The 15,929-nt window shown below is 35.5% G+C and overlaps 2 protein-coding genes across 2 annotated transcripts; both read right to left on the bottom strand.

Annotated features, from left to right (window-relative positions):
• Window positions 1-996: 996 nt before the first annotated feature.
• Window positions 997-15,708, bottom strand: LOC119640860. Its single transcript, XM_038039136.1, has 2 exons — window positions 15,381-15,708; window positions 997-6,246 (listed from the first exon to the last, which is right to left on the bottom strand). The coding sequence occupies exon 2, from the start codon at window positions 6,081-6,083 to the stop codon at window positions 1,380-1,382; it is 4,704 nt and encodes a 1,567-aa protein (XP_037895064.1). The 5' UTR covers window positions 6,084-6,246; window positions 15,381-15,708; the 3' UTR covers window positions 997-1,379.
• LOC119640861 lies at window positions 9,737-14,415 on the bottom strand. Its single transcript, XM_038039137.1, has 2 exons — window positions 14,192-14,415; window positions 9,737-13,499 (listed from the first exon to the last, which is right to left on the bottom strand). The coding sequence occupies exon 2, from the start codon at window positions 13,305-13,307 to the stop codon at window positions 10,041-10,043; it is 3,267 nt and encodes a 1,088-aa protein (XP_037895065.1). The 5' UTR covers window positions 13,308-13,499; window positions 14,192-14,415; the 3' UTR covers window positions 9,737-10,040.
• Window positions 15,709-15,929: the final 221 nt, after the last annotated feature.

Below are 15,929 nucleotides of genomic sequence, written 5' to 3'. Positions count from 1 at the left end.
GCTTTATAACAGCGTAGAAAGCAAATTCTACGGTGCTAAAGAACGGTTGCGCGCGGGCGATAAATTTAAGAAATGAGCCATCAAAGCAAGAATGTTTAAAAGAGCAATATTTGTGATTAATAAATAGTTTTAGTTAAAAATTAAATTTAAAACATTATTAATTTATAATCCGGCGATACAAACCAGAAAAAAATTAATCGCAATTCCTTATATAATATATAGTCATAACTTATTTCAATGTAAATTACAGTAAAGACAATATCACAAAATCTCCGCCACTAGTCTCCGATGCCACAAGTTAAGGTTACAATATTTCACCCTCTCTTTGAATGCAACAACACAGGCGGATTATTAGTTATAGTCATACTTAATTGGAAAGTTTCCCAAAACAGCGAAAGTTGTTCGCTCGCTCTTTATCTTATTCGAGAATTCGATGCGTTTAGCGGCGTTTTCAATTGTCAAGTTTTAAAAAATATTAAACAAGGAAAATATTTTGCGTACAATTTTATTCAGATTTGGATGTAAACTAAAAACTAAAACAATTCATCTCATAATTTAGTAAAATGCAGTAATTGCTCATCTCCTCCTCCGCAGCAGCAGCAGCTGGTCCGTGTACGTCGATTAATTGCTTTTATACGCCATTCATTATCCATAAGCTGAGGAGAAAATATTATTCCATTTTACTTGAACTTGAACTTCTTTCTTTTTCTTTCTTTCTGCCCATAGCTAGCGCAAGCACGAGTTTTTAGTTTTGAATAAATTAATTTTACGTTTTTACGATTATCAAAATGAAATCGCGTTTTTCATACTTATCATATTACATTAACTTATCTGTTTACATTCCTCCTTTTTTTCTTTCTTTCCTTCCTTTCTCTTTTAAATCCATTTGATTATTCACCGATTGACTATGTATGATTTCTTTTAGTACAAATTTCATATGAAAACAAAAAAAAATATTAATATTTTTGTCTATAACATAATAATCATCATATGAAATAATGTGTATATATACTTATGTATATCATACTCTGGTGGTAATTTAAAAATTTGGAGTGGTTTGTTGTTGTAAAACAAAAGTGAACTCTGGCTGAATTTCTCAATATATTGAGAACATTTAGATGAATCTTGAATTAATATCTAAAGTATATATATGTAAACTACAAACACATACATCATTCATTCCAAGACCATGTTGTTACTGCATAACATAAAATATCTTACAAGCTACACGTGTAACTACGTTTATCAAATATGATTTAATATCTCGACCAATTGCCACCGCCTCGGTTGTATTGATTTCCTTGGAAGCCCACATTCCATATGCCCGAAGAGAACTGATTATTCCAAAAAGATACTGAAGATTGTTGTATTGACCGGAATTAACCAACAGCAGCATATTGTTGATTATTCTGGTGGTAGCCTATCATCATATTGGCGTTATTATAGCCTCCTGGTGGTGCTCCAGAATTTACAGCATTTGCATTCATATTGCTTCTCATCATTGGTGTTGTATTGGTAAAATAATTTCCACCTGAAAACGAATTTGGGAACGCAGTAGTAGTAGCAGAAGGATTCATTGATATATTTTGATAATTCATATTGGTATTGACGTTTCCCAGAAATTGACTAGCATTGGAACGGGCGTCGGATTCTTTATTAACTGCCTGCATTGGCGCTTGTTGTTTACTCTTGTCCGCAACTTGATTTCTAATAATTTCTTCTCGTCCTAATGTTTCTTCATTACTTGGTGAAGTATTTTTTAATAAATCCGCGAGAGTTTCAGATAAAGTCTTGCAATTATTATTGGAGGGATTATTTGATTTTTTTTTACCAGTCGTAGTACCGGCTTCACGTTTCTTCTTTTCTATTAGAGAGTACACAGCAATAAGTTTCTGTAATTGTTGTACATCAAAATCAGTCTTGCCTTGCGCTACCAAAGAGGAAGCCAATTTACTGGCCAATTCCTTTTTATCTGCTTGCGTTAGAAGAGGAGTTAATGTGGTTGGCAAAGTTTGCTCATTTGAGACGTTAACAGGCAGCGTTGCTTCTACAGACATTGCATTGCTTGATGACTGTACAAATGCTTGCTTTGACGAGTTTATTGCACGTGAGTTATTAGATGATTGCATGGTATTAAAACCACCAGGACTAACATATCCAGACGATACTGTGTTGCCTTTGGGAAAAGTCTGAATACAATTGCCTATATTTGTTCGCGGACGAACTTCTTCAGCATAATTGAATAATCTTTCTGCTTCCTGGATGGCTTTGTTAAGGGCTCGTTCTTTTGAACCTTCATAGAGGCCGGCCATTACCAAACCTTTAAATTTTTCTTTTGCTGTTTCTATTAAACTCCAGTTTTCGTCCGTCAGCATTACGGAGTTGACATTACGGGGATTAATTTTTTCCATTTGTAATGCTTTCGAAAGCAATTGTGTTATTTTTGGGCCCAGACTACCGAGGTGCTCTTCAAGTGCCGTCATCAATCTTAAAACGGAAACTACTTGGGGAGAACTATCCTGATATGAACTGTCCAAAATAACTGGACGCTCCGATTGCTGTCTATTTGCCTGAGGACTAATAGCCGTTCGCGTTGGTGAATTTTCTTTGACCGCCTGCACATGATATAAAGGATCAATCAAGTAATCATTGGACATAGGCAGAGAGAGATTTTCACGCAACTTTATTTTAATGTTTTCCGCCTCCTCTGAATAAAGCTCTTCTATGCGTATCTTGAAAAATCTCACCCATTCCGGTTGATAATTATATTTTCGATGATCAAGGCCGGCGGCAATTAGTTCGTCTTTGCGACGTTTCCAAAACTTCTGCCATTCTGCGTTGTATGACGGATGTCGTTCCGGATCTTCCTTATACGCTTTAAAAGAATTATTCAAATCGCTTAATTTCTTATCAACCAAATGACGATATTCTCGCCAAATATCGACCCTCCGTGGGGGAGATATAGTTAAGCGCTTTGTCGGGAGAATATAACCAGACGAATAAGAATGTGGTGGAGATGGAGAACGTTTCCGATTTAGTGGTCGCTTGGGTAAATGTTTGTCTGGGGCATTCTTCAAAGTTCCCTTTAGAAAATCTTCCACCATTAACCTATGCGTTTCGTTATCCACCGGTGTTAATGGTTCTCTCTCAATAGCAGCAGAATATAATCTGTTTACCGACATTAATGATGATAATGAAGACGAGTTTTGCGGTTGATAACCAAAGCCCTTTGGATCATGTTGTCTGGGCCCGAGAGCGCTAGTCGATCTTTGGACATGACGGTGCCGATCACGCATAGATTGCGATTCTCTGTTGCCGTGACGTACATCAGCACTACAAGTTTTTTTATCAAAAAGAATGCTATTGGAAACTGTCATTGGTTTGAAAAAGTGACGATCAGCAATAATTTGATCAATTTCTTTAGAATCCAGCAAATGGGTAAAAGAAGGACCATAGTGTTCTGATGCATGCCGGCAAGAGAAAGCTTTAGCTAGGATTTCATGACGATTAACATTGAAATCTCGTTCAAAACTCTCATAAGGGAGATTGCGTCCGTGGTGCTTTTCAATGGCCACAGCCAATTTTCCCAGCACCGGTGTCATCACTTTAAAAATCTCGTGTTGAGGAACGTCGCCCATGTATTGTTTATAATGACGTATGGCAGTTGGAAAATGCTTCTCACAAAATTTTAAACGATGATTATAAGCCTGCAAATGACGTTGCATTGCAAAACCGTCCAAAATCAATTCACATAAACCACATTCGTATCTTGGGGAATGATCGTCACGACTTTTGATAATCTTTATAACATATTCTACACCCAAAAGACCCAGAATTTCATCTTCATCATCTTTAAAACTAAACGTTTTATTAGTAAAATTAGGTTGATTCTGGCTACATGGCAAAGAAGAAGAAGACGACGATTGTGTCTGCAAGGATGATTTATGTTTAGTAGGTATAATTACTTTATCTGTTTCATATCGAGGTTTATCAGTTTTCTTATTGTTGTTTTCGCATTCAGTTTCCTTTTCGGTGAACGCCGAAGCTGGATTCAAAACTAGCTTCTGCCTTTTAGATGTTTCAACACTAATTTTATCGCTAGAGCGGGATCGTTTTACGGCTGAATTTTTTGTTTTATCTTCTTTATTACTATTGACCTTGCGAGTTCCCGGCACAATAGGATAGATAGCTGCGCTATCTTCGTCATCAATAATTATCGATGAGGTTTCGTCAACAATGTTAACACCGTCAACGTTGTTAGATCCATTTTCAGCAGATTTTTCACATATATCATCATTTTTTGCGCTTTTTTCAGATGTGACTGTAATGGGTGCAATGTCTTCATCGTCAATAATTATTAGGGGGGAATCTAGTGAATTGTCATTGACATGTACATTTGTTTGATCATCACCTTCTTTTTGATTCTCCTGACCTTTTAAAGCGAATGGATTTTTTACCAACGACGCCATTGACTTAACACTAATTTTGCCCTTTACCGGAGAAACTTGTCTCTCTATTTGACGAGCACTTGCTAGCACCTTGCTTGTTTGACCAGTCTCATCTTGCATTTCGTATTCGACTATATCTTGTGTCTCGGATTCTTCTTTATTCTTGTTCGATTTCAACTTAGCTGCGTTACTACCGAATGAGTTATTTATTTTGTCATATTTAAGGAGATTTTCATTTGCGATAGGCATTTTCGACATTATGATCGATGCCATCTCTGGCACTTTCTGACTCGTTTTTCCTAGTTTAGGCGGCTGAGATTGTTGAGAGTTTCCATCAACTGTTCCATTTGTAGATTTTGGTGTAAGAGAAATCTTGTACGTTTTGAAACTTGCTTGCTGAATGCTTCCACTTTTTTGTTGCTGTTCTTGAATAGTAGTATTTCCGTTAGAAGTGTCGAGTATTGTTTGCACTTCATTTTGAATTCCGGGTTTGCTTGAAGAAGTATCTTGTTGTTTGTTCTTGGTTTGTCCTGCATACTGAGCTTTGCTTAATTTCACATTATTATTATTATTAGCCTTAGATGCTGCAGCATTTCTTGAAGCTGCATTTGGGGACGATTTGCCCGCAACTACGGAATTGTTTTTTTGAATAATTGGGTTTTTAACAGTTCCCGTCTCTAGAGATTTGGAAGCAGGTTTCTTGATTTCTTTATTCCAGGCATTTTTATCAGTAGCCTCATCGTCATCATCCACTTTTTCTTTTTTGACAATTACTTTAGTTAGACCAATATTTTTCAAGCTTCCAAAAGATCCATTTGGAAGTTTTGCAGCTTGACTATTTTTTTGCTTACTATTTTGAATTTTCTTTGCCGTTTCATTTGGATTTTCGACTTTTCCCAAATTTTGCACTCGCACCACCAAATTGGCACATTTTTCTAGTTTGGCTTTACCTCCACTAGCTGTCAGATGCTGCGCCGCCTTTGTTATATGAGATCGTAAGTCGGCGGCATTTTTTTCACTGTTTTGCGACGTGATAGTAACTTGATTACTAACGTTTGCAATATTTTTGGTTTTTGTAAAATTATTCGCTGTAGAAACTTCGGCTTTGACCTGCATAATTGCTCCATTAGCGGCCGTAGGCTGAGTTACGGCCTGTTTGGCTGCCGATGCTGCATCAGTGCTAGTAGGATTTGCAATTTTGGCATTAACTACACATCTCGACGTGTTTACTTGTGTTGTACTGATAGTAAGAGATTTCTTCGCCTTGCTTTCGGCTGTAGAAGGTGGTGCTACGCCAACGCTACTCGTTTCCTTTGCCGTATTACTTTTTGTTTGAATTGGCGGCAGAAGCTTACTTTTCGGATGAGTATAATCGGGATGATATAAATGCAGTACACTCTTCAATTGTTGCTTATGACGTTTACCATCGAGATGAGCGCATAAATTCTTCATGCTATACTGAAGAACTTTGCAAAGATTGCATTGGAAAAGTCGCTTGACGGCATCTTTTTGTGTGACCAACTTTTGCCAAACAGCGCCAACGCAATATTCTACAGTAAGAATTTCTTGTTGAGTTAAATGTTGTATAAGTTCGGCGAACTCACTCTTTTGAAGACGATCATCTTCCGTCGACATTGTTACGTAGATTTAATAGTAAAATCGATTCAGGTGGTAATTAATTGTTAACACAATACAACAACCAATAAGCGGTGATTTCAAATAGTTTAATTAAAGCCGTTAATGAAAAAAACGGCTTTTTACTATGCTATTGTCCTGTTAGTCAATTTCTTTTTCTCAACTAAAATTGAAGGAAGAGAAAACACAACACATTTATGATAAACATATAACAAAAGCAAATAACTTTTTTAGATTTTCCTGAAATTGCACATACATCTGAAATTTTGCGGAACATTAATGCCGCACATAAAGTGCAAGACACACAGATTATTCAGTCTCCATCATTCTGCTTTGCCTAGTATTCGTTTTAAGTCTCAACTATGTGTGATACGTTCAGATAACCATATGTTCGATTAGGACTAGACGGTACGTTAGAAAAATATCGTATATATATATGCATATATTTAAATTGTCTGACTACAATCAAATCAAATCGTTTTAAAATGCACAAATTCTTTAATGAAAGGATTCAAGCAGCCGAGAAAAAATAAAAACTTCCAACTTTATAACCCATAGTTTCTTACTGAGTTTTCTCACCTCCAACAATAATCATCCGCAAATGGTCTTAATCACTTTTTAATAATATATATGTATATATACAATATATATACAATATATAGAGACTTCTATTTATAGAATTTTCTATAGAGTTTATAGAAATTACATCCTTACATTAGATAATTGAACGATCAAATTGATCGTTCATTAAAAAGATATACTTTACATACTCTTTGACGGAAAAGAATTGTTCCTTTTAAGCTATTCCACGAACGAATGCAAATTTGAGAATCATCACAAGAAACAAAGCGCTGTTCAAACAAATGATGAGACAAAAAATGTAGACCATAGAATTAAGCACACTTCAGTATACTCTCTGAAAGTATTCGGCAACATGGAAGCATTAGCTTCATAATCTTTTGACTTTGTTGCTGATATATCTCACTTGCTAATGGCGTTGCCCCGCGTCGGACTTTGCTCGTTCAGTTGAAATGCTTCATAATGTATTTCACGCAGCTAACCTCCCGAAAACACGCCATCCGATCCTAACGTTCATGATCATTGACTTGCATCATAGTTCCTGCTTTTCGGATCGTGTCCATTCCTCATCACCTATCGAGGGAGATACAGCAGCAATCTCTTGTTAATTAGATAAAACCAATAATGCTTTCCACGTTCAACATTCCTCTCAGGCCGTGGCCTAAAAACGGAAAGCCACCTTTGTTTGCACTTCACGAAGTTGCCCTTTCACATAAACGATAAGGACTGGGCTTTGACATAGAGAAACAACAACATCATCTAAAACGATACGGTACCAAGTACAACTTGACTTGAGAAATTTTTCAAACAAAAGCATTATACATGCAAGTTGATAAATAATACAAAAGCTCCTCTCCCTCTCTACGTGCCCCTTAATCGGATGAGAGAGCATTAGTGCAACCAACAATATTCTTAAGACAACCACAATGCAGACTGTCACCATTTCACCTTAACTGTATTTAGCATTGTTCTTCAATTTTAAAAAGATAGCTGACGATCCGCTATAGCACACTTTTCCACTTTCATAGGCGGCTTTGCTAGCCTCACGACACGAAAGTTTTCTGATATGATATTCTTTTTTGAGCCGACCTACCCAATGAAAGGATAAGGTTAAGATTGACATCCCAGATCAATATTTCTACATTGAGATTTATTGCCTCCATAGGTATACGCGACACGCATCCAAATTACCCTCGATGCATTCTTAATCGAGTTTTAGAAGTCTCACACTGACAGATTGGTATTTCGCTTTGTATAAAACCGTAAGGTTGTTACTCTCCATCTTGCATCCAGTTTTCTTAACTTAGAAGAGTACTGAAGAATCAAGAAGATGTTCAGAGGCATTTCCCGCTTTACATAAAATCATTAGGTAATTGCTCTCCCTTTTGCATCCAGTTTTTTTGACTTAGAAGAGTACTGGAGACCCAAAAAGATTCTCAGACAGTGACAGATAACAATTGGCATTTCCTGCTTCACACAAAACCTCCAACGACATTTAAGTATTTCTTAGTATGAGGTTTTTTTAATTTGATTAATTGTATATAGTTTTATTGCAAAAAGATGAAGTTCCCGCTCGACAAATCGTATAAAGTAGTTGACTTCGGTTTCCTTACTTCGATAGCCTTAGCATTGGATCCTTAATATGAGTCCTTTCTGCTTCATACATGTGCAATAAGATTTGAACACTGATTTAAGCTGTGCTTTCATTTATACGCTTTAAGTAAGAATCAGTCGCCATTCATCATTTCCAAATATAGTAAACAATTATTAGCGCCAAATTTTAGACGTCTATTCCAATCAAAGGCAAACTAAGGGCTAAATAATGGAGATCGCGTCAGGATTTCCTACGGACTTCCTTCCTTCAATTTTTATTTTCTGATCTTGTAAGGGTAAAATGCAACAAAATTCGATTTTAGTCCACTTGAGATAGCCAATTACATTTATTTATTAATTGAATATTCCCAAGAACAAAAAAGTAGGAAAGAATCTAATATATAGATTATCCAACATATCTGGAATATAATTTATTTTATATAATATCATAAAACGCATATGCAGTCCAGCACGATAGCCCTTGAAATTATATAATTTTATAGAACTGAATAAAACTGAAAACTACAGTGTTTTAAGGGGAAAATTATTGAAAATAATTTACGCCAAGTTTGCTTCGCGCAGTAAAAATAATCTTATTATTATTCCAATACGAAACATTTTCTCGTTACGTGATCTATCTTTTGATCGCATCCACACATTTCACAATCATAATCATTCACATTAGAGAGTAGTAAATATTGCAATATTAGCCTAACATAGGCTTCCTCGTCTTTTTCTTTTTTTTATTCTTCTGCTGGAATCTAACAAAACTTTCGAGTACATTTATGATTTAACAAAAAAAAAAAAAAAAAATAAGTCAAGGCAACTGGCAACATTTCACTCCACCAATCATACCATTCTAAGGCCACAAATCTTCCATAAATTGCTTCCAAGCGATTGTTTACTTATTGATGAAACTATTCCCGATTTTTGTGACATCCGACATCTCCGATCTGATTCTGTAATCATTTAAATACTTCATTTATTCCATAAATCTACCCGTTTGGCCACTTTTCTTTCCTTTTAAGCATATGCATATGTTCAAAATATGATTAATTTTTACATACATTATGACGACCTTTGGAAAATCCTTTTGTTTTTATTTCTTCTGATTTTCTGCTTTCTCTTAATTCACGACTCTCTTTCATTGATTTGATAAATTTTCTAGCGGAAAACAACTTCCACAAGCCGAATTTTGCACAAACTTAACATTATATCAATCAATAATAATAGCAGCAGTTGTTGCCCCTCATATGATGACAGAAGAAGCCGTTACCGTTAAGATATTATCCAATTTTCATGTCTATTAAAATTGATTTTTTTAATAACTTCTTTGCGTAATTCTCTGAAGATAAGAATGAAGATTGTTGTTTATATAACAGAGCGATAACGGTTTTAAAATGTATATATATATATATATATATATATAGAAGATAAAGACAGCAAAAAATTTATATTTATCGGCCATTAACGGCGATTCATTTGAAATTCCATTTATTAGTTACTCAGGAAATAAGAAGTGAAAGTTTAGTCTTCTCTCTCTCTTTCTCCCTTTACTTTCTAAATATTACCATCTTCTAGTAGCTAATCCTTACCATTATCGTCCGAGCCAGGTCGACATGACCGTTGAAGACTTCTTTAAAAATAAAAATTAAAATCATTTAATAATAATAAATCTTTTCTAATGAAAAATTGCAAAATTCGTTAAATGATTCTAATAAATTTTATTTAAATCATGAAAATCGTTTATATTTGTGAAAGGTGCTGGAAGTATGTTAAAAAATCTCAATTTTTTTTATTCCAAGAGCCCCAACCGCCTTGGTTTGTAGGCCGCGATCCCATTGGGCCTAGATACGAGACGTGATTGGCTTGTCCAATTTGAGGAATGCTTTTATTAGTTAATGGTAGCCTAGATCCACCACCACTACTCATGCTACCAGCCGATGGATTATTGTATTGCATACTGCCCCCTCTAGGCCCGCCGCTTGGCCCAAGATTAGAGCGTGTATTGTTGGTATTCATACCAACATTGTTGTTAAAGTTATTGTTGCTCAAGTTATTTCCGCCACTGTTGCTTGTCATCATTGGACCACTTCTGGTCAACAGTTTTGACATATCGTTTCCGCCGCCGCCACCACTTCCACCAAGTCGGTGTTGCTGCTGATGCTGGCGAGGTATAGAAAGCTGAGTACTGAAATTCGCTAAACTGGATCCTGTGCTAATTTGTTCATTTTTTGATGTATACGAACTGCCGGTATTCGTCATTCTGATAACCGGGGGTGGTGGACAAGCAACCATGTCTTCTGGTCCGCCAACGCTTGATTCGTTCATTAAATCCATAAGAGTGTCTGTCAATGACTTTTCATTAGGCATTGATTGTTGACGATTTGAATGCTTTCTTTGCATATCCGACATTAATTTCGGCGCTTGTTCTTCTGTCATGAAAGCTATTTGTCGCCAACCCATCTTTTCCGCGTACTTCAGTAATTCAGTGGTGTACTGTATAACTCGATTAAATCCACCTACTTTTTTATCGTCTAGGAGACCGGCAAAAAGGATGCCTTTCAATTTTTCCATTGCAGTTTCGAGTAAATTGCAAGTAGCTGGCGTTAATATTTTAGCTTCAAATTCTACAATGGAACCGTGAAAATTCTTTTCCAATTGCAAAGCTTTTGCAAGTAAATCCATAACTTTGCCACCCAAACTACCAAGATGTTCCTCTAAAGCAGTCATCAAGCGTAAAACGTGTACTAGATTAGAATGGTTGTCCGAAATGTTTGCAATTTCAGCTGGAGCGGCTGACTGCCCCCAACCTTGAACGTTATCTCCCGCTATAGAAGAAACTGTAAAGCGATCTTCACCGTGCCTAGACTGTTCAGTTGTTTGTCTTTTATTAACCAAAACGTTGCTATAATCGTCGTCTCTTTGCCTTTTAACGTGACCTTTGTACTCCTCCTCCCTAGGATAAGATATTCTATTTGGAGAGTATTCATTTCGCTGCCTGTGATAACGATCAACTTCATGTCGTGACGAGTCGTCTTCTTCAGCATCCAAAGGTATATCCAATTTCCGTCGAATAGTAATCTGAGATTTGTGTAAAGCTTCTCCAAAGAGTTGCTCAATGCGCTGCTTAAAAAATTGAACCCATTCGGGTTGAAAATTGTATGTGCGATGATTAACACCGTCTCTCTCCAAGTCCAATTTACGACGTTGCCAAAATTCATTCCACTCTTGTTCATACTGCGGATGACTTTCCGGATTCGTGCGATATCCTTCGTAAGTATGTTCTATTTGGGTAGCTGCGTTGGCTAATTCGCGGCGATAAATATCCCAAATGTTGAATGCTCCTCCGCCCGTTCTTTTAGGAGATATTGTCCTGGATCGTGAAGTTTGGCGACGATGAGGTGAACTACATCTATCATAGACCGGTGGAGACGCACTCCTTCCACGGCCTTTGTTCATCTTTGCGTTGTATTCCCTCATTCGAATCAAAGGATCATGACTTATCTGACGTAGATAAACCTTTTCGCTTGGAGTAGTTGCGAATATAATTCCTTGATTGATGTTCCACGAAGTGATACGACCAACTTCTCCCGACTCAATAAATGATTTTTTAATATTCTCGATATCGTGCTTTGAGACAACATTAGAAAAAGAAGGTCCATGATTTTGAGATGCGTGTAACAAACCATAAACCTGAGCTATCAACTCAGGCCGTTTGTTTTTATAATCTTGAAAGGAAACGTTACATGGCAAACTACGACCGTGATGCTTTTCAATCTCGATGGCTACTCTTCTGACAATTTCTCCCATGACAGCCCGAAATTCCGCATATTTCATATGACCCATAATAGTCTCATATTTTCGCATTGTGTCTGCGTAGTGAAGATCCAAATATTTTTTAATGTGTTCAAAATTTAATAAGTGACGCTGGATTTTCTCATCACTGCCCAGAATTTCGCAAAGCCCGCATTCATATGTTGGCGATGCATCTTCTTCATGACGCTTGACGCATAACACATATTCAACACCAATATGTCCCCAAAAGGTAGTTCGTTCATTCTTTCGATCAATTAAGTTGTCCGCCTTTTTAATTATCTTTTTTACAAGCTCTTCCAAAGTAGTAACTTTAGCAGAAACTGTATTCGGTAAAATAGGAATTAAAAATTCATTATCTCCGTTGCTTTCATCGTCCGAAGATTCTGGTTGTTGCCATCTTTCCAATTCACTTTTAAAGTAAGATTTCGCGTTCTCGTGTATTGAAATTGATAAACTGTCGACAATTTGAATCGAACAATTCTTAGTGACTTTGGAGCTTTTCTCATAATGTAAGGCCTTGACAATTAATTGCTTACATTTATGCGTATAACCATTGAGATGCGAGTTTACGCTTTCTATACCGCTGCAATGTACTGTGCAAATGTTGCACGTGAACGCTGCCTTTCTAGTAAATGTCTTCCAAGTAATAACTTGTTGCCACTTATCTCCGGTCGCACAGAACAACAACTCCGGCAAATCCTCAAACGGCAATGTTACTTTAACGAACATCTGCTCTGGCTTATCGATTTTTGTCTCCAAACTTAAATTAACTAGAAAATCGTCTACGCTTTTCTGTTCTCGTCGCTGAACTACTTCCGCAAAATGTTTAGCTGTACTAGCATCACGACTAAAACTTCGTATTTGCCCGTTAACTTCCTTGAGTGCGACTTCCCTATCCTTTTGTGCTACCTGCTCTCCCCTAGCCAATTTCACATCTGCTTTTCCATAAGTGAAGAATGGGTGATATAATTGAGTAATATTAGTTCGCAGATTGTTGTAATGTTGCTTCGATTTAAAGTGCCGATTGAAGTTTTCAAATTTCACTTGTTTTGTGCAAGCTCCGCACATAAATGAAAATGTCTGAAAGTTGGCGTCAACAAGGCGTAGCCATTTTTTCCTCGGTACAAAGACTTGTGTAAGAAATACATTTTCCATACTTAAATAAGGTAGAAGCAATGAAAATTCCTCATTGGTGAGGCGATCAGTAAAATGCCAACTGGGCGAATCTGACATCTCTATGCTTTTCGTTTTTATGCTCTGCTACTCCGAGCGAATTATTGCAAAGAGAAAAAATTTAGCAGTTTTTTTTGCCGGAAATGTATCAATCTCGATCTAGTGGCAGAAATAACTTTAACAACAATATCGGTATACAACAAAGCTAGGAAACAAAGATTTTAGTCCCGAAGTAAAGGCTAAGCTTTTTAACTAAAATTGCAAAGAGAAATAGAGATACAGATTTATTAATAATTGTACCGACGCATCTCAGCCAAAATAAAAATTCTAACTAAAATTTATTGTATATTTATAAATTTGTCGTATTTTAACGCAAAAGATGATTTGGATGAAACTTCTACGACAGAAAATTTATGCACTTGATCTCTGCTTTAATTAATTCTAAGAAACTTTGATTACACTATACACATCGCTTTGCATTTTTAGACGGCTCTTGTTACTTTTCTTCATATGCGGCAAATTATTGTCCATTCCAATACATATCTCCAAATTTACTCTCTGCAATGATCAGCTTTAGGTTTAATTAAGAAGCCGGGTGACGGCTTAATCCTTTCTGGCCTCTTTTACCAACAAACTTACAAGTGGCTTTTTCCCCTTGAATCACCAGCACCCCTCCCCCTTCCCCCTCCCCAGCCCATCACTCACAAATCACAACAAAATGACGTAAAGTTCGATTTTTATAGCATATATGTGAATGTCTAACGACGTTCTGTATTTAGTATAACATCACTAAAACCACATAAATTTAATATGTTTTAAAGACTGCATATGTATTATACTAAATAGTTTCCCATTCTGAAGTAGACGCTTAGTACAGAAAAAAAAATTTATTTCGTCGCCATTTTGAAGTTTTGGATTATTTAGTTCAAATTTTCAGTTCCTACCTGTAGTAAGATATGCAGGATACTTTTGTTCAATACATTAATTAACATTAAGTATTATTCTATTTGTTCATTTTCTTTTTTCTTTTTTTTTGTATCAATTAATTTATTGAAATAAATAAATCTCACCAAAGTAAGCAAAAATGCTTGCGGAAAATCAATGCTAACAATGCTTCCTATTTTTATTTTTTTGACACTCATTAAATTCTCTGCTGCGAAATTAAGTACTTTCGGTAACAGTATTGCCACCCTTAAATTTTTAAAGTTATATATTAATGGAATTTTCAATTTCATTAAATATTCATTAATGACAACTTAAGATTTCTAATTGAATGGAATTATTATGCAGTATTTTTTCATACAACTCTATACAAAAAGCAACAAAGGTAATCACAATTTTGCAAGACATGATCAATCGTCTACATGACATACGATTGAAGAACTAAAATGGAAATAAACATATATTCACCTGATTGCTAATTCCCAAATAATTTTAATATCTTTATATACTGCATATATACTTGCTTTCCGCATGACAAATATTTCCAATAATGGTATGAAATATTAAAAAACATTAAAACCGTCAGTATTTCCTAAGATTTCCTACCTTCGAATACTCTATATTCGATTAACGTAATTAACCTTCTATCGAGGGCCTAATAAAAAAATGTAAAATTTTTTGTAAAATTTTAAATTCGTGTCATAGAGAGTAAAATTCGTCACATCCTCCAACATACTTTTAAAATATTTTTCAAAATCCAACGAAAAGCACTAAACGACGACATCACTTGACTTAGAATCGTTGCATCATTCGACGTTGTGTTTATATTTCATGAAAACTTCACTTTTTTAAGAGTTTCAATTCACTTCAGAGAATTTACTTTCAAAATAGAAAATCAACTCGATTTCTACTAAATCACATTCCACTCATATATACTGATTAGCACGTCTTGCATGGTATTACATATATTTATTACGGTGTAGTAGCGTTTTGCATATACGCCCTATTCTGAATAGCGTATGGTGAAATCAGGAAGATATAAGATAGAACCAATAATTCATTGCGCTATTAAAAGATATTTAGTGAATATAATGAAATTCGCGTAAACATTGTATGGAGAGTTGTTAGAAAGCTCTTGTAGTTGGAGAATAACTTTCGCAGTCGAAAAAATGAAAGTAACTTTTTACTTACCGAATTTTTTTTGTTTTGGGAATATCCTTTCTTCAAGGGTACAAATGACTCAGGAGTCCGGTCACGTCATTAATATAATTAGCGAACTGAATTATTTAATGCACTCGCGTTGGATTGCTTTGTTTTAGAATTTAGAATTTTTTTATTTTTTTCGCATTAAGTATATCACTTAAATTTATAAAGACCAAATTTTAATTGCGAATTTATAAATTTTTATTTTCCCAAAAAGACGAAATATTCAATTTGCTTTTGACTAATTTTCTAAGCTTAGTGTCTTATAATTGAAAAAAAAAAATAAATAATAAATGGATTGACAACTTGGATTCATCATGCTGTCTTTATGAATTTCATGTTGCCATCTCTTTAAATTTTCTTAAAATCTTATGCATTTAATCCTTCTTAAGTCATCTGTCGAAGTTATTTTTAACATTTGATGAGACACTTAATTCCCTTTTTACTCCACGATTTTTACATACTTTTTAAAATTGTTTCAATAGAGAAATTGGACTTTATTAGAAGTATCTTGCCCAAGTAAAACTATGTGCTTAA

The sequence above is a fragment of the Glossina fuscipes genome, unplaced genomic scaffold (genome assembly GCF_014805625.2).
Source record: "Glossina fuscipes isolate IAEA_lab_2018 unplaced genomic scaffold, Yale_Gfus_2 128, whole genome shotgun sequence".
NCBI classification, from domain to species: domain Eukaryota; kingdom Metazoa; phylum Arthropoda; class Insecta; order Diptera; family Glossinidae; genus Glossina; species Glossina fuscipes.
This window is presented reverse-complemented; position numbering and strand designations above follow the sequence as displayed.